The sequence below is a fragment of the Phaethon aethereus genome (genome assembly GCF_964289735.1).
Source record: "Phaethon aethereus genome assembly, chromosome: 1".
NCBI lineage: Eukaryota > Metazoa > Chordata > Aves > Phaethontiformes > Phaethontidae > Phaethon > Phaethon aethereus.
This window is the reverse complement of record NC_138575.1, coordinates 196,256,597-196,279,122: the sequence shown is the minus strand read 5'-3', so window position 1 is coordinate 196,279,122 and position 22,526 is coordinate 196,256,597. Positions and strand designations below refer to the sequence as shown.

The 22,526-nt window shown below is 40.3% G+C and overlaps 1 protein-coding gene across 4 annotated transcripts in view; it reads left to right on the top strand.

Annotated features, from left to right (window-relative positions):
- Positions 1 to 3,134: 3,134 nt before the first annotated feature.
- The window catches only part of NBEA (neurobeachin), a gene marked incomplete at its 3' end in the record, with an annotated part of 516,829 nt that continues 497,437 nt past the window's right edge, over positions 3,135 to 22,526 (top strand). For all 4 annotated transcript variants that reach the window (XM_082012155.1, XM_082012156.1, XM_082012153.1 and 1 more), the window contains exon 1: positions 3,135 to 3,442. In XM_082012155.1, the coding sequence (XP_081868281.1) occupies positions 3,158 to 3,442 (285 nt within the window). In that variant the 5' untranslated portion in view covers positions 3,135 to 3,157. The remainder of the gene's footprint in view (positions 3,443 to 22,526) is intronic.

Below are 22,526 nucleotides of genomic sequence, written 5' to 3'. Positions count from 1 at the left end.
AACCATATTTTGTTATCCCACTTTTCTAGAAAAAGGAAGCTTATGTGGTTGTGCTATTGGTCCATCTCTTCCATGACATAGATTAACAACAAATCATTGACAAATTTTAAGCAAATTTAACAATAGATCTCAAAGTTACAAAGTTATTTTGGGATTTGTAAAAGTTTCTAAGTGAAAAGAGATACAAATTAATATACCTACCAGTAGAAAAGCAATTATAATTTAGCTCCCTACCCATTTATGAGGCAGCAGCCACCTGATAAATCAGAACAAGAAAACTGGTCAAATGACCAGCCAACATGAATCTTCCAGCCAACCATATTATTTCTAGCAACATGTCTCACCAAGCAGATGTGGATATGGGAATAATAAAGGCGAGAAATGTCAGGTGTTAACTGTTAAGTGTTACAATTTTTAGTGAATGTTACAGAGTTCTAGGTTTAGGTTTGTTTTGCCAAAAAATGGCAATTCTTCAATTTTCAAAAACATTTACATAACTAAGTAAGTTTACAGAAACCTGAGGACCTCCAAACTCTAAGAGAGTATCTGGTTGCTGGATAGGACCATTAGGAACATGAAATAGTCCTTTTTAAAATCAAGATGAACAGTTTTGGGCAGCCTAACTTGAACATTTGCATAATTGATTGGTTTGTAGACCCGAACAGTAATTTAACATTCCTACATAGCCAAAAGTTTTACCTTTTGGATTGGCTTTTCTTGTTTGCTTATTTTTTATGGGAAACAAGGCAAAGTATACCAAGCAATGGAATCTTTCACTGACATTTCCAAGTTAAGGATTTTTGCCAAGTTTTGTCCGGAGAATCTTTTTAAAAACTTCTGGAACAGGACTTACTTCAGCCAAGGATAAAGACAGCAAGTGCAGTTTGAAAGACACTACTCCATCAGCTCATCGTTATCCACGAACTGGAAGTTACTGTGCCCAGAACTCACCCTGTTCTATACGAGAGCTTCTCATCCACTACAGTCAAAAGTCTGCCTTGTTACCTCACTGGAACACCCCTCTTCGGGGGTTTAAACTAAGATGGGCTGACTCTGTAGTAAAGCACTTAAGCACGTGTGTATTCAGTTTTGGTAGTTTTGCTATGGGGCTGGTGGGAATGGAGCCTTTGGCACCTCTACAAGTATATGAAATTAAAGTATACCTTTACTCCGAGTAATACAGGGTTGCACATGGATGGTAGCAAATTGTAAAGGAATTTTCTTCCAAGAAAAAATTGTGCTTTCTTATCTCCTATAACCAAACTTGGGTTTTCTCCCCATCTTTTGCATCTTTCTGAAAAAATGCTGGTTCTGTGTTTCCCAGCCAAGCAGTGTTTTAGTCATGTCTATGCACCTGGGCTATGCATAGTCAAACACCTATGGACCTTGCAAACAAGTAAATGTAACATTTATTTACAAGTACGTAGAGCTAATGCATCTCATAGTACAGAGCTGAGGTCTTCTCTTTCTTCCCTTGGTGGAGTTTAGGGCAGCTCCTGTAATCCTGGAGGATATAGTGATTGAGTCCTGCTGATTCACTGTGTTTACACAGTTTATTATCTAAAGCTGGATATAAGGAGGACTGGCAATCCAGCAAAATTCCCAAATTTGGGGTTACAGAAGAGACAGGATGAATAGTATTCTGAGACCTATTGTAAAATTCAACTTTGCGATGACAGTTACTATGAAGCCAAGGCAGAACATGTTTTTGAACTGGGATGGATTATCTTCAGCACATGTAGAGCAAAGAGATCCACCTTTATTCAAGCAACTATTTGAATAGTTTGAGCCTCCTCAGGACATCAGAGGTACTTCTGTTTCTCTGATATGATCCTGGAGAGGCTTGGGAAACAGCTCACTGCCATGAGGCATCACTGAAATCAAGGGGCTCAGGGAAACTGCTGTCGACGGGACATCTCCGTATGTAACACCACCATGAAGCAGGAGTGCAAGTATTAACAAGAAGTCTAGAAAAAGAACTCTCTCCTTGAACAAGCACCACACCAGCTCTGAAGCTGACAGACCCCAGGGTTTCCCCTGCCCCTCGCCATGCCCAAGGGGACCAAAGCTCAGCAGTCCTTGCACAGCCCCTGGCACTCTCGCTCAAACTTGGCCACTAGCTAAGACTTAAATTGCTACCCCCCCAAAAAAAAAACCCAAACAACCAAAAGGTCCCTATCCAGACACTTTTCCACACACAACACTGTGGGACCAGTGTGGCAGAGACCACAGAGGCTCGAAAGCGCGGGAGCCGACTGAGGAGCCCAGCAGAGTCCTGCCCAGCCGGCCGAGGGCAGCCCAGGGCTCCTCATCAGCAGGGTCCCGCGGGAGGCGAGGAGGGGGCATCTCCCCGCGACGGAGGCCTGCAGGTGGCAGCGGGAGCCAACCGCCGCGGCGGCGGCCGCCGGCCTGCAGCGCCGCGAGCAGCCCGAGGCGGGGCGCAGCGGCCCGCCCCTCCCGCAGGGGGCGCCCTGGGGCGGTGGGTCGAGGCCGGGCCCTGTGCCGGGGGTGGGGGGCGGCCCCGCGTCGAAGCGGGCGGGCACCACCCTGTCACTTCAGGAGGCGTTGCGTAATCTCCCCGGCGCGGGTGGGCGCCGGCCGGCGGCGCTTGCGGCACCTCGGCAGGAGGCGGCGGCTCCGCACCTCAGCGCGGCCTCTCACGCCGCCGCGGTGGCAGCGCGGCCCCCGTGCACCTGCTCACCTGTCTCCCGGCCGGCTGGGGGGGCTCGGCCCGGCCACTCCCCCCGACGGGCTCGGCGCAGGCGCCCTAGCGGCTACCGCAGGCAGGGGGCGGCAACATGGCGGCGTGAGCGGCGGCGGTTTCGGCTCCACAACAACAGCGGCAGCGGCGATCGCTCGCGCCGCCGTCAGCTCCGCGCGCCGCTCGCATCCGCCGGGCCGCGCCGCGCTCGGCGGCGCCCGCTCCTCCCGCTCCGCGGTGGGGAGGCGGCCCCGGCTGGGCGGCTTTCGGCTAACGGGGCATCGGCGCCCATAATAATCCCTCATTATAGCGGAGCCGGGGAGCGGCTCCTGGGACGGTGCCTGCGCCTCGGGCCGGCTCCCTGCGGCCCGTCGGGTGCGACTGCGGTGGATGCGCGGCTCGGCCCGGCCGGGCGGGGAGACGGCGGCGGCAGGTGTCGGTAACGGCGGGGGGTAAATGGCGAGCGAGAAGCCGGTGTCGGGGTCGGACCCGCAGCCCGCGGGACTCATCTCCGTCGGGGCCGGCGGTGGAGGCGGCGGCGGTGGAGGCGGCAGCGGCAGCACCGTCGCGGCGATGGGGGAGCTGAGGGCGTCGGGCTCCGGGTCCGTAGTGCTCCCTGCGGGGATGATTAACCCGTCGGTGCCGATCCGCAATATCCGGATGAAATTCGCCGTCCTCATCGGACTCATCCAGGTCGGGGAGGTCAGCAACCGGGACATCGTGGAGACGGTGCTGAACCTGGTAAGCGGCCGGCCACCCCGCCCCGGTGACGCCCCGGCGGGCAAAGGGACCCTGGGCACCGGCCCGCGCAGCCCACCTCCTCCGGGGTCTGCTCCCTATCCCCCCCCCCCGCCCCTGTGCAACCCCAAAGGGACCTTCATTTTCCCTGCCCCTGTGTCCCTCCTACACGTACGGCCCTTCTCCAACCATCTTTCCTGCCCAAACTCCTCTTGTTCCTCTCTCTCACCGTTAATGCCACGACCTGCTCTTCTGCTGCGCGTGACAGAAGCCCCCTCAGCGCTCCCTAAACTCCACGCAGGACCCTACCTAGTACAGACAGGCCATTCTTCCCTTCCCAGTGCCTCCCCCCGGCCGCCTCCTGCAGAAGGGGAGTGTGTGCAATTCACAATGTAAAAAATAAGGAGATTAAGTAATTTGCAATTTCAGGTTCTGGATGCTGCCCTATAACCTAGTGGCTTCCTCATTGGAAGAAGAGTGGTGTGAATGTGGTATCTGTTTTTAATCGAAAAAGATACAAAAATGCTGGTATCTTTTCTTAGTGGCTGAAACATGTGAAAGGTTTAACCCTGGTAGCTCAGAGCTAGTTGAGTATTTTATGTAGGGGAAGGGGGAGGAGGAAGGAGATTTTTGCCAGGATTTAATATCTGTAATAAAGAGTTAGTTGTATTGCAGTAGTGTATTGTGTTGCTCATGTCTTAATAATCTGCCGTGCTTTCCAAAACACATTCTTGTCTGCAAAGTAACTGCTGTTGCTAATTTTGTTTGAGGTCTGTGCGTCGCAAAACACAATTGTACACTGGTAAATGGTTTGAAAGAAGAAGATGCTAAAATGTAGCTCCTTAGTCATCTGCTCACTTCATGGAGTGAAAGAGTTACTGCAGGACTGTATGACTTAATGTTTTTGCGCTACCTACACCAAAGCCCGAGGAACGTACAGAAGCCAAACGAGTGGATCTAAAAATGAATCATTTTCAATTATGTACAATTTGATGCTGCTCCTGAATGCAAGATTTGCTGCAGCAAAGCTTTTGAAGCAGTTCAGTCAATGAAATATCCCAAATTTTTGCATATAAAATAGAATAGAAAATGACTGCTCAAAACTGAATGGCAATTAACTGAAACTGCCTTTGTTTCAAATAAGTTTAATGCTTTTTAACCTCCACTCGTTTTATACAAAGTCATGTAAAGAATATATTTTGTTTTAAACACTTTAAAAGGATGTATTCTTCTGTTTGACAGTTATTTGCATTTGACCTAGCACAGACTGAATGGAAAAGCTGCAGCATGCAGGGAAAGACATGGTTTGGTCAGATCATTTTAATATTTATGGCTTATCTGAACACACAGGGTTAAAGCCCTAATAGTTTTGTAAATATGTCAAAACAGTAACCTCGTATATTTCTCACTCCTCTCTACAAGCTGTTTGACACTTAAAAATTCACAAATCACATTTCAGGTTTTTTTTCTTTTTTGTACAAGTGTGGTACGAGTCATCATAACTTTATTGGATTATTACCCATTCCTTTAAAAGTAGCACACGAAATAAGAGAATGACATGCAGATATTTTACTAACTAGTTTTGTATAGATCATGACAAATACAAAGATGTTTAATCCTTTTCTGGTTTTGTTTCTTCTTTCTTCTTACTGATGTTTAAGCTGATTTTAATTCTGGTTGTTAATGCATCAGCAACTGGACTAACATTGGCTTGTCTTTGGAGGGGAGGTTAGAATGTGGTATTTGTGTGGAGGACATACAGTGCTTGTTAAAGTGCTTGCCTATGAGATCTACCAACTATTTAGTTCCTATTGCTGAAAACTATGTTTATATTTAAAAATAAACACAAGAGTGTTTAAACGGTGCTCTCAGGATCGGGAGATGTGTATGAATGTGAAACTGCTTGGGAGTCTGCTGCAGTAGCGATGCATTCTGGATCAGTCATTACTTAACAGATGGACTCTAATACAGAATAGTCAGTATTCCCATAGCAGAGAGAGGTTATATTGTCTGCTAATCTTTTTCTTCTCAGGGCAGTGAATGTCTCAAACTTCTGCTTGTATATTTGAAACTTAATTTACTTGCATGTGAAACAAACATAGTGAATATGGCAGATACAAAGTAAAGCTGATGGCATATCCCTAAACTACTAAACATTATCTGATTCTGTATTAAGGATTTTAATAGCAACTATAAATAAAATGCAGTTTTGTATTTTAGAAGCATTCTTTGGGGGGGTAGGTGGGGCTGGAGAGAACTTGATTTGTTTTTTTGTTGTTTTGGTTTTTTTTCCTTCAGCTTACCTTTACTGTTTCTGAATGAGAAATACAACCTATACTATACCATATTAAGTATCTGTAAGCCATTTGGTAATAGCTTTTTAGTATTCGAATTCTGCATAGCTGAGACTTATTATCAGAGAGAATCAGAAGTTAAAGATGAGGATACTTTTTTAATTTTCTTATCTGAGATTACTGCTCTCTCCTATGTAAAGCTTAAATAAGTCTCTTCATTCTTCCTGCATCTGTGTGGAAGCAGCAACAAACGTCTGAGACAAAACTTTGTTTTGGCTTGCCCTTGTCATGGAGATGGTCACTCTTCTTTCCAGTTAAGTTTTCCTCTTCAGGTTTCTCTTAGACAGTTTTTACCTTTTAAATGTTTGTTTTTGTGGCCCCATACTGTATTATCTATTACAGCATTCAGACTTACTTCATGTGGTACCTTCTGATATTGATGGACACAGTGATTTATTGTATTTGTGAGCTGATGAAGTGCTTTTTACGCAGTGCTGAAAATCTTTTTCCATGTCTAATATGTTGTTGGATTTTCAGCTCTGCCAAATTTTAACAGTTGACTTTCAGATCAGACAGTATTTTGTTCTTGAGCATGCCTATGCTGTTTATGGGATTAGTTGTTTCTCTTGATGCTTTTCCTTTTCTTAGTGACACTTCTTTTCCTCCAAGCTTACTGTGTGTTAAAAGTTCTGTTATACTGGTGAATTTGTTTAATGGAATGTCACTTGGTAGGGTTTCTGTTATTGCTTGGATTATTTTTCATTGTTTAACATTACAGTGGAAGACATAATGGAGAGCATTCAGCCCTTTATATACCAGTGCCTATGAACTACTTAGAGTTATCCTTAAAAAAAACTGCTAGCATTAATACTATGAAGGTCAGAAGATGTTAAGAGGCTACGAACTGAAGGCTTTTGTAGAATGATTTTAGATTATTTTTACATTTTGTGAAGTAGGAGGGAACTCCTCATCATATCTCAGGCATTCTTCTGTAATAGTGCTTATTTTTGATTTTCAACCGTGGGTTTAATATGAATTCCCAGGTTCAGCATGCTCTCCCCAAGATGTGTGTGTACTGACCCTTGTGTACTGCCAAGCACCAAACTGGAAAAGGCTTTCCTTGCAAACAATGTAATCTTCTAATTGCTCTTAGTGATTTCTCTTTGGGGATATTTTCATACTGGTTCTGCTTTTCTATTGATGAGGAGGCCTTTCCCCTTTGAACAGCTCTATTAGTTTTCGTAGGGTGCTGTCAAGGATGTTGTTATTGCTATGATAGATGCGCTTGTTGTTATTCTCCGTAGTTCTTTTGCTTCTTGTTACACTTCTGTATTCATGATACGTGTTAGACAGATGTTTAAAATAAAGTTCTGCACCATGTGCTCCAGCAAGTACGGTATTAAGGTGGAAGTGGGTCAGTCTGTCCACCTGTATTCTTCTGCTTCAAGTGTATTTTTGTTCACTTATTTCTTAGTGCAAAATTTCCACACCTGACTTTAATTAGTTTTTCTATAATATGTCTCGAATGGTCTTTCCTTTCATTATTTTTACTGACTTGCTTCCTTAATTCTCTGCTTTTCCAGTATTTTAGTGGTTTTGGAAATTTTTCCTTCAGTGTATATTTTAAACTGGCCAGTGTATATTTTAAACAGACAACGTGACTATGTGAATTGCATTGTTTCTTAGCTTTTAGAAAACTTTCTCTGTTCTAGTTTGAATTTCCTAGAATTTTTGATATTGAGTTTTTTAGTGCTGGTAGGGCAATGCAAAATAAGAAAGGTGAACAGGAAGCTGACTGATGCTAAAAAATTGTGACTGGACCTGACACATGCTGCTTGTTTTGAAGCATCTTGAACAGATGATGTGATGCAGATTTGAACAGATTTCAGTCTGATACAGGTGTAGCTGACCAGGGGTCGTGTGCAATCTGGAAAGCTCTTATATATGTTTTGTCAGGCTAGAGAGTGTTTATAAGAAGTAGGTCAAACACCAGGCATAGTTCAAAAAGTCTCTTGCTGTTCTTGTTGGCTACAGCCCACGCTTCTGCCTAGCTCTTCTCATTTTCTTGGCTGTTCCATCCTACTTCAGTGTTAGTCACCCATCACAAGAGGTAAGCCATTTTTTAGTGCTCTGTCACATTATGTACTTGTAGGAGTGGCATTTGCAGCTTCAGAGCAAATGGGTTGGATTATGTGAGAGTTTCTTCTTGCCCTACATCCTTCCGTATTAGTGGTCATGAGGAAAAATGTAAAGGGAGGCATATGTAAGAAAGATTTTTTTTTTTTTTTTTCCATTGGTGGTACTTCAGGCATTGGTTGAGGGTCTTCTTAAGCTAAAGTTGGCTTTTCATATTTGAGTTCTTTGAATCTATTTACAGTTTTGGTTGCTGCAACATCCTGTGGCACAGTTCTACGGTTGTGTGGGGATGAAGAATCACTTTTGTTTGTTGGATGCTGTTGTACTCTGAGAAAGCGTGGGCCTCATGAACTATAGCCTCAATCATATGACTTCTGTTTTTCTTGTGGAACTAGCCTTGCAGGCTTGAGAATCTTACTCCATTTTCTTGGCAGAAGCCTTCCCATTTTTGTACAATAATTCTCAGCTGATAGACAGTATTATCCAAAAAAGCCAAGTTTGAGGGGATTTTTGAAACGGTTTCTTTTGTGCGTGTGTGTATGAGTTTTGTTTTAGGTAGTACTTAACTGGAGGTGGCAGTCCTTGTCCAAGTTACTCTATGTCCCACTGATCCCTTTTTATCCTGGTCACATTATCTCCATACTAAGCTGTGTCTGCATGTTACTGTAGAAGCTACCAGAGCCATATGAAAAGAGCAGTATCCAATGTGAGAGTTTGTAAGAGCATTCCATGGGCAACTACTTAAGAGTACTGTAGCTGTTGTCATTATCTGATACTTTGATGGAAAACTTCGTTTTGGTTACAGAAAATTTTTGAATGACTGAATGTTCACGTAATTTCTTTTAGTATAACTGATTACTTTTGACTTTTTTATATAATCTTTGACAGTAGGTGTTTACAGGTGGGAAGTTTTTTCAATCTTTGTATCAGTCATGAGGCACTAGTGATATCTCAGCAGGGGACTTGGAATCTGCTGTGGTTCTGGTGTGATGGCTTGATACATTTCTATAGGCCATAACTTTTTAAAATCTGTCATGGTGAGCATATCACTGAGTATTCCTTACCGCTTAACACTGAACAGCTATTTATTTCTTAGCTTTACATCTTATTTGTCTGTACAGAATTCAGTTCATGGTTTATAAGGGAGGTAAATACCTAAAGGCTTTTTTTATTTTATTGTCACACTTAAGTAATAAAGTTCTGAGACTGGTATTAATAAAACACTTCCACTCTTTGGCCTTTGCCCCTGCTCCCACCTGAGACCCTACCTATGATTTATCCCTTTGCATCAAGCAAAGGGTTAGCACCTTTCTCTAACAAGATGCTATTTTTACAAAATTGTGACCTGATTCCCTATTCAAACCATGTCTTTTACAAGACTAAGCATTTAGCTCTGTACTCAGTTATACACTAATCTTTCTCTCCCCTCCGTATTTTCCCTCACTGTCCCCCCCACCCCTTGTCTTTCAGATGACTACTCAAAGGGGTAGAAGTCAAGGAGCATGGCTCATTACATGCACAAGGTTGATGTCTAGGAGGCTGTGGTGCAGTTTTTTCTTTATGTTAATGATTTTCAGTGTCTCCACTCATACTTTTCAAATATATGAATCACTGTCTATATTACATCCTTAAAAGAAAACAAAACACAAAACAAACCCCCAAAAACCAGCACCGCAAAACTGCATAATCATCTCTGAATTCCTACTGAAGCGTTTGTTGCCTTTTCACGCCGTATTGAATTTAGTCAAAGTGGAATGAAACCTGTGATTGGGTTAGTACCAAAACTGAGACTTTTATATCCTCATAAATACAGTGCACAGTATTAACACAGCTGTCTTAACTTAATAAGCTATCCAAGCTATTTTAAATCAATCTCTTAATCTTACCTGTTCATTACTTGATATTGCACTTTTTTGGTTTTATATCTTACCCTGTCTCGATAAATCTGCATTTCAAATCAACTTGTGTTGCATTCCTGTTACTCCAGCATTTTGTAGTACTTTACACAGAACAGTATCATTGCAGCTACCTCATTAGTTGATATCTTTTACGCACCTGGTGGCCAAAGGGTCAGTGTAGTAGTGTGTGTTTATGTTGATGCAGTTTCATTTATTTCATGATGGAATTTGATCCTTAATTAACATTCATATTTTTTGGAAATACCCCATTGTGGAGTTTTATTAATTCTTGCATAGACAGAACCCTTAAGCTTTAAGTCTGAATCAAATTTAGAACTTGCTTTTATAATCAGAGCCAGCAGATCTTTTGAAACATCAGTTGTTAATTTGATGATCTACCTCCCACTTCTGTCTTGCAAAAGTTTGGCTTGGATGTACTATGAGTGATGCAGTATTCAATATATGATATTCAGCATAATGATAATGAACAATTAAAAAAAAAAGGATTATTTGTAGAGAGTCATGTATTCCTTCTTTAATGATAGAAATACCTGTTTCAACTATAGGATTATGATGGATTTCGGCTATTTGAACTATAGTTTCAAAACTGCCAGTTTAGGAAGATTGTTAATGACATTCGTCTCCAAGAGAAAGATTATCTGTTATTTCCAGTAGAGAAGCACTTCAACTTCTGATCAACCTACTGACTCTCTGCTAAATTTGTGTTCTGGTCATTTTTGTGGTTTAGAATTTGTTCTACTTTTGATGTACGTGGAAAATAATAATCTTCAGTAAAAAAGTAAGTCTAGTTCTGATGTTACGGAGATTTATACCAGTGATGTCAATTCATTTATATTAATGCAACCCTATAACATGACTACCCTGCTTTAATTTAAAATTGGGTTGCATCAGTGAAACTGTTCCAACACAACAATTCACTGAAGGCTTGCATAAATGTGAATACTGCTTATGCTATTCAGCAGCTTACAAATGCTTGAATTCTATATTTGGAAAATGATGTTTCTTTCAGTGCCCTTTTGTTTACAGTTGGAAGCCTTTCTTAACTATGAAGAATAGGTTTTGGAATTAGCTGAAAGTGAGATAGGGCAAGATATTCACTTACAAGTGAAATTGTTATTCATATCATGCTTTTTGGTACCTGATGGCTTTTGCAGTACTGGGACAGTGTAGCCAGAAAGATGGAAATAATCGTTCTCTGAGTAGAGCCTTCTAAACTAACTCCAGTACCAGCAATATGGCATTGTAATCAGTTTTACATGATCACACTTTTTTTTATTTGCCTTTTAAGTCTTCATATTCTGTGACAAATACTCAATTACATAAAATTTTTTAACTTTCATTGACTTTTCGTTGCCTGCTTTAAGAGCCATATAACAGTTTTTTGCTTTTTTATCCTTTGTTTTGTGAAAATAAAATGTTCTGCATATTCATAAACACAAATATGAATTTGGAAATAACATGTCCTTTGATTCACAAAGGAGCCTGTACTAACCTATTGAAACAAAGACTCTTTCCTACTACAGAATTATAGAAAACAGTAAGATATGCTTTCATTAAATATAGAATAGTAACCGTAAAATACACTTTCAAGCTAGTAATGAACTGACTGGAGCCAAGCCCTGTTTTGGTTTTCTCATGCCTGACCAATCAGAGTTTGCTTTTACTCTTCAACAATACTCTGTGTAGCTCATTGCATCCAAAAAACATTTATTGATTTAATTGTGAGCTAAAAATCTTCCTATGTCACTTTTAGTGTTAAGAACCTTCAAGTAAAAAAAAAAAAAAAAAAAAAATTACTTTGAAATCAGGCGGGCATTCTTGCTTGAAGTTGAATTTATGTTTCATAGCTGGCAGAATGGGAAAGCTGTCTGCCCCTTCCAACAGGACATATACATCAGAATGTAGCTACAGAGTTTTGTCAGCTCTAATTGTGTAGCATCTTCGTAATGTGAGCAAATGTGAATTAGTATATCTGAGGCAAATGAGCGTCCCAGTGGTCTGGAGAATGGACTTAGGGATTCAGCATTTTTGCAGAAGGGCATTAGCTGCAGCTGTTTAATTGCAGGAATTGGAATGTTGAGAGAATGGGGCAAGAGCTGTTGCCTGAAATTAGAAGAAAAAGTCAACTTTGTAGGAAGAAAGAAGCTTCATCCCTCTTCAAATCGTAATTTTTCTCTTGATAAATGAAACTTATCAGGGGGCCTCTGAAAGCTACATTATGGCTATGTTAAGTTATGGAAAGAGGAAGGAGGTAAAGAACCTTGCTTAAGTGGTGTGTTATACTTTCATGGCTGGTGACTTTTGCTGTTTTCTTTTGAGATTGAGAGCTCCAACAAAAGCCATGGTTGTAAACACAGTGTTTACACATCCAATAGGATTGTTTGCCTCAACATGTTCCTCCGTGAGAAGGAAGTTCACTAACATAAAATTGTCAAAAAAGTGATATCAGCACCCCATCTTTTCCTTCTGTTTCTCCAGTGGAATACATTATCTGTTTTGGTAAATGACAAAGTGTGTGGTATTTGTGAGTCATATCTGTGACTGATGGCTACTTGGCTGTTAATATTCATTCATTCAGCTGAATAGCTGAAACTTACAGAAACATTTGTGTAAGACTGCATGTGACTGAATAAGGTCTTCCAGGCAAGGAGGTGGGAGATAATTTATTATTCTAATTCTTTTTCCCTAAAGAGATTTGTGGAGCCCCTGCCCTATGTTTTAGTCTCTTGCATTGCAAAGACCATCTTTGCTGCTTCTTGTGTGTCTTCAGCTATTGGCTTCTTCTCCAAACAACCTGCAGAAGTCTGCTGTTGGTTTTTTTGTTGCTTTGTTTTATGCAGCTTTTAGGTGATTTAAAAGACTTTCTCATTCACTCTGTTCCTCATGGAAATGTTGCAGCCTCCATTGCATCTTTTCATATCTTAGAGAGCATTATGTGAATGCAGAAAGAAGACCCAGGTAGAGTTGCATCTGCTATCCATAGCTGAAGTGAACTGAGTCCATCTGAAAAGAAACTTCAACATACTGTCCTGGGCTCGTATGGAACACACTTTTTTTTTTTTTTTTTTTTTTTAAATTTTTCTTCTTTCATCAAAATCAAAATCTTGTTAATGGTCATGCCTCTCCATTCTTCTCTTTGGCCCTAACACTACAATAACCTCCTGGAATTTCATTGTCAGAGCACTTTCATAAACTAGCAGAATCAGAAATTTCAAGGAATTGTGAAACAGTTGAGAATGGAAGGAACCTCTGGAGGTCTCTAGACAAAAATCCATGCTCAAAGTAGGTTCAGATAGAGGAAGTTGCTCAGGGCCTTGTCTGGCTGGGTTTTGGATATTTCTAAGGATGGGGACTCCCATGTCAAATTTTTAATTAGGTACAAGTGGAGTTTCCTATGCCTGTTGCTACTTGTCCTGTCACTGGGTGCCACTGAGAAGAGTCTGGCTCCCTTGTCTCTACTCCCTGCCCAGCCTACCCCTCTACAAATACATGTACGCATTCATAAGATCTCTTCAAACCTCCTCGTCTTAAGGCTGAACAATCCCATCTCTCCTCAGCCTTTCTGTCAGATGTTCCAATGCCTTAATCATGCACACATTTAGATCTTTATTCTTCTTCAGATAGTAGTTCTCCCTTTCCAAAAGTGGGAGGTGGAATCTGGGAAGACTTTTAATTATAGCAACCCTTTTCCTCATCTCACAGCATGAGCTGCAATATCTACCACAAATAATCCAGTCAATATTGCTATGCCTAACCCAGCAAAGGACCATTTGCACCACATGCAGCCAAGAAAGAAAACGGGCCTCTCTGAGCCGCAGCAGCGAGTGTTTGCTTTTCATCTGTTACGCCTGCTTGTTAATAGATAGCCTTGGATGAAACATACAAACCGGAGTGTCTGTCAGTTCTGCAAATCACAGTTATGGTTGTAGGTAAGCTTTTTTCCTTGGATTTCAGAAGTATAAAATCGAGCTACATTTGATATTCTGCTGAAAATGTATGAAGTTAGTATTAAAGGCTTAATACTGAGTTAATGAAACTTCGTGGCTCTTAACATATACTATAAATACTACCTTCTTTGACGAATTATCATGAATTGAAATTAAACTAGAAGAGCTATTAGCAGTCTTCAAAGTTAGATGCTTGATATCAGAAGGAAAAAAAAAACCCCTAATATTCAGTATAGAGCCAAAGCTGTTGAAGTTCTGCACTGAGTTTGCTGAAAAGATTCATGGCTTTATATATAGTCTAATACTTATAAATTAAATGTTCAATCAGCTCTTTATGTACATATAACTATATATAACTTAGAAACTGTAATATATTAAACAAAGATGATTGTTGAACAATTTTTTTCTAGTTCATGTTTCATGGAAAGAAAATAATTTTTTTGTTCAAAGTAACTTACAACGTACAATAATAAATACATTGTCACTGGAACAATGTGTAGGCTTAGTCACTGAGAGGGAGTCGGTCTTTCACAGTTGATACAGTACAGTATTTGACGTTTTAAAGGTAGTGCTCACTGAATAGGAGTTGATACCTTCTTTAAAACAGACTGTTCTTCAGTGAAGCAGTTGATAGTTACAGGTATTTCCTAAAACTCAGAAGCAGGTTATTCCCAGTTCTCACAGTCATGATGATTTCCCTTATTACTAGTGTAAACGTTTTTTATAACAAGGGAAAATTAGTTATAGTAAAATAGTTTATGTCCTTTTTTTTCCCCCCCTCGTAAAAAGTGATTAAGTTCTATTTAAGAACAAATTTGGATCTGTTTGCTTTGTTGCATGTCCTCGTTCAGTTAAAAAAATAGTCTTCAAGGCTGTAATCCTTTTTCTTGCTTGAAGGTATAGTTTACTAAGCAAGTTGTCACTTTTTCAGAAACTCAACAGCTCAAACCATTGCAATACATGTAAAACATGCATTAAGAGCCCTTAGAGTAACTGTAAGCAACAATCAAAATGAAGGCTGGGAAAGGGGGAAGCAGAAGTTTCAACTGCGCGAGGCTAAACCATGTAAGCTGAAACTTTTTAGATGGTAAAAACTGGTACTTCTATAGTTGAATCAGTTCTTGAAAGTATCAGCAAAAAAAAAAGTAAATTAATTGTTTAGGTGAAGTTTAGGAATTAAGGAATGATACCGCTGAAAGGAAGCCTCGCGTTTGAAAAAACCCTTAACAGTATGAATGGAAAATCCTGAGTACAACAGATTATCTTCTCTCAGTGATGCAGTGTCTGCCTGGATTTACAGAGACCTTGAAATGACTGGCTATATGATGTTTTATTAATTTTTGAGGTATCTGAAGGAATTACTACCATCTGTTAATACCAGAGTCTAAGCCCACATGTGGGCTTCAAAATGCTTTAAGTGTTGAGTTTAAGTAAGAAAGCCTTCTCTTAAAACTAAACTTTTAAAGCAGCTAAGAGGTTTCAGAGTGTAAATAAAAAATACCTTTGTTTTTTATAGTCCAGATTTAAAACTCTTGGATCGTTTGTCACAGCCTTGGCTTGTGGTTCTAGCCTATCCTCTGAAGTTAGAATGGCTGCAAATACTTGTAATTGAGCTCTTCTCCTGCACTAGTTATGACATAACAGGCTTTTCAACTACTTTAAGTCAGTCGAACTCTGTTTTAGCCAAAAATTACTTCACCCTGAAAAGAGAGCAGCACATACAATGCATTTTCTTTTGGCTGAGATCAATCCTGAATGTGTTTTGTACCAAAACCTGATATTATCCAGATGTGCAGAAAAAGCCATAAGAAGCTTGAAGTGTTAATACGATCTAAATCCTTTCTGGAGGTAAGAGGAATCTTAGGAGCACCTTGTTTAAATTATTATTTCAGAATTCCTCTCATATGCTCCTTGTTGAGTTACAGTAGATTTTTAGGTCTTCGTTGGTAAGGAAGCTGGTTAAGCAACTTGAATTAAACTGGTGACAGCCTGCTAACATAGGGATTCAGTTTTCTGAACTGTGTCCGTGGTCATGTTATGTCTGTCTATATTACTGACTCTTAAGGTGTTGGGTTTCCCCCAGCCCCTTATAGGTACTAGGGCTCTTGGGGGTGTGTGGCATTTTTGAGGATGAGGGTTGGGTTGGGTTGGTTTTGTTTTGTTTTGCTTAAGCAATACATCTGAACTGGCTATGTATGTTTTTGCTGAATTAGTTTTTGAAAAATCTTGGGTTTAAAAATTTCCTTGTGCATGCATTTTGTAGAGTATGAACTGTTGAGACCACAGATTTCGTAGTACAAGCAGGACGTGGTACAAGCTGCAGCTGACAATGCAGTCAATGTGAATTTTGATTTAAAATTCCTTTCAGAAATCCTGAAGATTTCCTGGGAGACGGGAATGAATTGCTTGTGGTCTGGAAACAAATCCTGACTTAAGAAAAAGTCCTTGGCATTTCTATTTATTTAGAAAATTGAAATTCAACTAAATAGTCTATACTTAGTGTAGCAAAATGAGATCTTTAAAACACTATAATGAAAGGCTACTGAGGCATTATTAAAAATTAATACAGCCAAGAGAGTTATTGAGAAAAGTAGCATTTAGCAGTAATTATTAATACATTTTGGTACTGCTATATGGTAAGTAGCTTCCAGCATCTTAATCTGTGTTCAGTTTCCCTAGTATTATTTTTAATTATTTTTTCAGCATGTTTTTTCTTCTTGTGTATTTGCAAGTTAAGAGTAACCATTCTAGGTCACAAGGTTTGTTCTGTGACTGAAAACAGAGACTTGCCTGAAGTCTTCTACTGATATCAAAATAAGCTGTAGAGGAGAAATAAGTGATCAGACTGATCTTTGGGAACTAAAATGTCATAGAAAAAATATATTGTGATGCTTTGTGGGGACAATGTCTGGGGTAATGCTCAGGTTTTGAAGATGTTGGAGTTTGGGGGACTGGACTGATAGGGTCCTGTGTGTTGTATTGGGTGTATTGGGTTTGCGTGGCAAGGTTTTGGTAGTGGGGATGGCTATAGGGGTGGCTTCTGTCAGAAGCCGCTAGAAGTTTCCTCTGTGTCCGATAGAGCCAATGCCAGCCGGCTCCAAGGCAGACCCACTGCTGGCCAAGGCTGAGCCCATCAGTGACGGTGGCAGCACCCTAGGGATAACGTATTTAAGAAGGGGGGAGAAATCTGGCAACAGCAATTGCAGCTGGAGAGAGGAGGGAGAATATGTGAGAGAAACAACCCTGCAGACACCAAGGTCAGTGAAGAAGGAGAGTGAGGAGGTGCTCCAGGCACTGGAGCAGAGATTCCCCTGCAGCCTGTGATGAAGACCATGGTGAGGCCGGCTGTGCCCCTGCAGCCCATGGAGCTCCACGCTGGAGCAGGTATCCACCTGCAACCCGTGGAGGACCCCATGCTGTAGCCAGTGGATGCCTGAAGGAGCCTGTAACGCTGTGGAGAGCCTGTGCTGAAGCAGTCTCCTGGCAGCACCTGTGCCTCCATGGAGAGCCTGCGCTGGAGCAGGTTTTGTGGCAGGACTTGTGACCCCGTGGGAGACCCATGCTGGAGCAGTCTGTTCCTGAAGGACTGCACCCTGTGGAAGGGACCTAGGCTGGAGCAGTTAGTGAAGAACAGTCTCCCATGGACTGGACCCCATATTGGAGCAGGGGAAGAGGGCAAGGAGGAAGGAGCGTCAGAGACAATGTGTGATGAACTGACTGCAACCCCCATTCACCTTCCCTCTATGCCATCTAAGGGGGGCAGATACAGAATTTGGGAGTGAAGTTGAGCCTGGGAAGAAAGGAGGGGTGGGGGCAAGCTGTTTTTTAAGATTTGGTCTTACTCTCGCATTACCCGTCTCTCATTTGATTGGAAATAAATTAAATTAATTTCTCTGAGTTGAGTCTGTTTTGCCTGTGACAGTAATTGCTGATCTCTCCTTGTCATTATTTTGATCCACAAGCCTTTTGTCTTATTTTTCTCCCCCTGTCCAGCTGAGGAGGGGGAGTGATAGAGTGCTTGGTGGGCACCTGGTGTCCAGCCAAGGTCAACCCACCACAGAGAGATGGGTTTTGTTTAAATGACGGAAACTTCTGAAATACAATTCTTAAGGAGGTACAGAAAACCTGTGGGTTAAATATTTTCATTTATATTTGTAAACAGAATTACAGTTTTATGCAGAAACTGATCAATGTACACTACTATTCATTTCTCTCTATTTCCACAAACTGCTGTTTGTCAGCTTTTGAAATCTGTGGGCTTTCTTCGTTACACTGACATTTGCACGGGTGAGGTATAATTAAAAAAAAAAAAAAGTGATTGATACTTTCAAGTGATGAACAAGGTTTAGTTATACATACTGGCTGTCTTAGATGCATTGCCTTTTCTGATATACCAATAGATTCTGACTAGTTAAAATAACTGGCAGTGGCAAGCAGCTCTTCAGCAGCTCCGTGGTGACCTCTGGACAGTCTTGTTTGAAAGAGTGGAATCATCATGTTCTCTCATGCAGATTGCTGATGTCTCTCTTCATACACGTGAAGCTATTTAGAGACTTCTTGGAGGACAGTGTTGCCAGTAAGCAGCTTGTATTAAACTTTTGTGTTACTAATCCCACGTTCTACTTCAATGTGATGTGTATGAAAGTGCTTACATTTCATGCTCTATGGTTTTTACTTACACATCTAGGGATTATTTCCTACTAACTAGCACCCCTTGTGTGAGACATCCCTGGAAATGCATGTCCAGCTTTCACGCAGAAGGCTCAGAACTTGGATCTTGCAGGATTTGTATCTCATAGCTACATTGTGCTTTTTAAATCTGTGGCTAACAGAAAGAAGACTGTAACTGTTTTTCTTGTGGAGAGTTCATAGAGGTTGGGATGTTTTACTCTGGCTTTGAATATTATAATTAGGTATGTATTAAAGAGGAAATTAAATGTTTTCTCTTTCAAGTCTATCAGATGGCTCCTGCCATTTAAAACTGTCTTGTATAGGAAAAAACTGTAATTTATTTGTTATGGTGGTTGAATGGTAAGTTACAATATAAATGTAACAAACAAATGAACAGTAACTTCATAAGTTTATGTCTGTTCTTGATATGTTCAAAATGCACCGAACTAGTTTTTAGTTAAGCATCATACTGCTATGGCACAGTTTCTGTGTGGTTTCTTTTTTTAACTGGAAGGCTCTTCAGACTTTTTGTAGAAGAAAGGATCAGGGCCATGTTTGAACTCCTTCCTTCTTATCACTATCATAGTATTTCTGTTTTGGTTGACTGCCAGAGACCAGTATGTGTGTGTGTTCTACCTGGAAAGGTTTGATTGCCTTTATCTGTGTTTGGTAGTTGTACCATGGATGCTTACATAAGATTTTCTTTCTCTTTGTGTAGGTGAGATTAACATTGTTTAATTTTGTATGCTTTTTAAATTGCAGAACCATTTCTTTTTCACTTGCACAGGGCCAGTTAAGACTTTCACAGATGTCTGGCACATTTAATTGAAAAACTACCATTGAACTCCATACACATTGTTTGGTTAGAACATCTTTTCTTGTTTAAAAATTCATGGCAAAAATTGAAGAAAATGGATTGCCTAGTGAGCATCAGTAGATTATGAATGTAAATATAAGCATTTGGAGGCACTTCTGTGATATGAAAAATGTTAATGTAGATGATGTTATCCAGCTTTGAATCACAGGATTCTGAAGCCTTAAAGATGAACTTGAAGGTTGGTTAAAATCAGAAAAAAAAAAAAAGCCTTGGATCGGTTACAGAATGTTAAATCATGACTCACAGAACAATTTAGAATGGAAGGCCTCTTATTAGTGTTAGTCAAAACTGAGAAAGTATGTATTCAAGTGTAGCCTTTGGGAACACGTGCAAGTTCTAAAAATCTGATACCTTCCAATCTCCATCCTTTAGTGGATGCAAGGGGAAACAGTGACAAAGGATGAGGACGAGACCGAGTTATTTAACGCCTTCTTTGCCTCAGTATTTAGTAGTAAGACCAGTTGTTCTCCAGCTGCCCAGCCCCCTGAGCTGGAAGACAAGGATGGGGAGCAGAATGAAGACTCCATTATCCAAAAGGAAGTGGTTAGCGACCTGCTACACCATTTAGACACACAGAAGTCTATGGAGCCAGATGGGATCCACGCAAGGGTACTGAGGGAGCTGGTGGAAGTGCTCACCAACCACTTTCAATCATTTATCAGCAGTCCTGGCTAACCGGAGGGGTCCCAGTTGACTGGAAGTTAGCAAATGTGATGTCCATCTACAGGTACAGTCGAAGGAGGATCTGGGGAACTACAGGCTTGTCATCTTTACCCTGGTGCCAGGGAAAGTTACGGAGCAGATCACGTGGAGTGCCATTACATGACACATACAGAACAACCAGGTGATCAGGCCCAGTCAGCATGGGTTTATGAAAGGCAGGTCCTGCTTGACCAACCTGATGACACCTTCTATGACAAGGTGACCTGCTTAGTGGGTGAGGGAAATGCTGTGGATGTTGTCTACCTGGACTTTAGTAAAGCCTTTGACACCATTTTCCCCAGCATTCTCCTGGAGAAACTGGCAGCTCATGGCTTAGACAGCTGTAATCTTCACTGGGTAAAGAACTGTCGGGATGGCTGGCCCCAGAGAGTTGTGGTGAATGGAGTTAAATCCAGTAGGTGGCTGGTCACGAGCGGTGTTCCCCAGGGCTCAGTTTTGGGGCCAGCTTTTTAAAATATTTTTATTGATGAGCTGGATGAGGGGATCAAGTGCTGCCTCAGTAAGTTTGCAAACAATATCAAGTTGGGTGGGATGTTGCTTTGTTGGACCTGTACGGTCCTCTTGTCATCAGCAGAGAGTGTCCTCGTGGCTGCTCTTGCTTGGTTGCACTGGTGACACTTTACTTAACAGGTGAAGAAAATTTGCTTCTTTGGGATGAAGGGGCTTTACAGAACTGTCTACAGTAAAAAAAATAAATTAAAGCTACATGTCTTAAGGATTAAAAAAAGGGAAATATCTGTTTAGTGAGGCACTGTTAGTTGTTTTTAGACATTTATTGGACAGTGATTACTTTGTCACTGTTCAATTGGTTGGACTTTACTTTCTTCAGAATGGAAATTTGAATTAATGTACTTAAAGATTCACTTTTTTAAATACTTTACCATCTTCACTATTTAAATATGATTGCACTTTTAAAGTCTCCTTTTGATCTGTGATAGTAAAGTTCGCTGTAATCCGTATCATAAGTGATGTCAAACAATGAGTTATGGCTTTACTTTCCAGTTACGTAAAAATTGAGTTGTCATGGAGAACAAATATTGAATATGCATTTCATTGGGTAGATATAGTTAGCAAAGGAAACAGAAACCAAGGATCTGATGCAAGCTTTCGGTCTGGTTTTTTTTTTTTTTTCTTTTGTTGGCCCATTTGATTACATTTACATATGTTCTCCCTTCAGCTTCTATAGCTTCACTATTACAGCTTATCTGTAGCTAAAATTATTCTAATTTTTTTCAAAATTCTTCTTTTAAATTCTTCTTCAAGGTATGATTGTTACTTACTGAATGAAAGTAGGGCTACCATGGTCTTTTATCCTAAGTAAACGTTACATTTTCCTGTACTTAAATTTTCATGGACATCAAAGCTGTGCCTATTCTTACAGGATTTGTAACTAATTGTTGTGTTTTTTTAGGATTTCAAATAAAAAATACGCATATATTTCTAGCTCTGCATTCCTTAAAATAAAAACATACTTTTCAAATATTGTTCACAATATTTGAATTGTGAAGTATTTCTTCTGGCTGGAGTATTTTAGCAAAATACTTCTTTCCGTAAAAATTCTTGATGTGCTTGCATTAACTATACTAAACTATTTTCATAAAGAACAATGAAAAGTCAGTTTCAGAATTGTGGGGTGATTTTGTTGTTTGGTTGTGGGTTTTTTTTTTTTTTTTGCATTTCTTTAAAATACATGTTCTAATGGAAGAAATAATGACAAACTAAAAAAAACCCACCAAACACATAATGAAACAATCTTACTTGACTGGAAGTCAAGTCATTCCTTTTTAAACTTCTTGGAACACCAGTCTTTTAAAATAACTTTCTTTGAACTCAAAATTAAAGCTGGTTATTTGCACAACGGGATACTAAGGGGTTATTAGGAAGTCTCAGCTCAGGGTATGGTCTGTAAAAATTTTCTTTTCAGACTGATTTGTGATACAGATCTGTGAAGGGCTAGAATTAGATTACAATTTTTACTTGTGAGAGAATGCTGTGTTTTATGCAGCATCAAGAAAAGTAAAGCGTTAATTCATTTCTGCCCTGTCATGGTGGATTGCATTTCTACCTTCCTTCATGACTTCTGAACATCAAAAACATACTTGACTGCATGCCTATATACTGTTGAAGGAAAAAACAGGAGTTTTAAAAGCATATGAGAAACTATGCAAAGAAGTTCTAATGAAAAAAGTCTTTGTGGTCATGAAGTTTAATTGCTATACATTTTTCTTAAAGGGATGTTCTCAATGAACATTTTTAACTGTGTCTAAATAGCATCTAATATAACAATGGGAAAATGTTTTACTTGTAGATCTATACAAATCAAATAAATATGCATCTTAATAGAGCAACATAGATGCAAATACAACCTTTTTATTTTTAAAGGAAAAGTAAATGCGTATGACTTTTTCCGGATGTCTTAGTTGCCTTTTCTGTATTTAAGAACTTTTTTTTTTTTTTTACTTCTTCCTCCCCCTTCATGAAATCTGATATGTTAGATAGGCCATCTTCTGCAAAGTAATT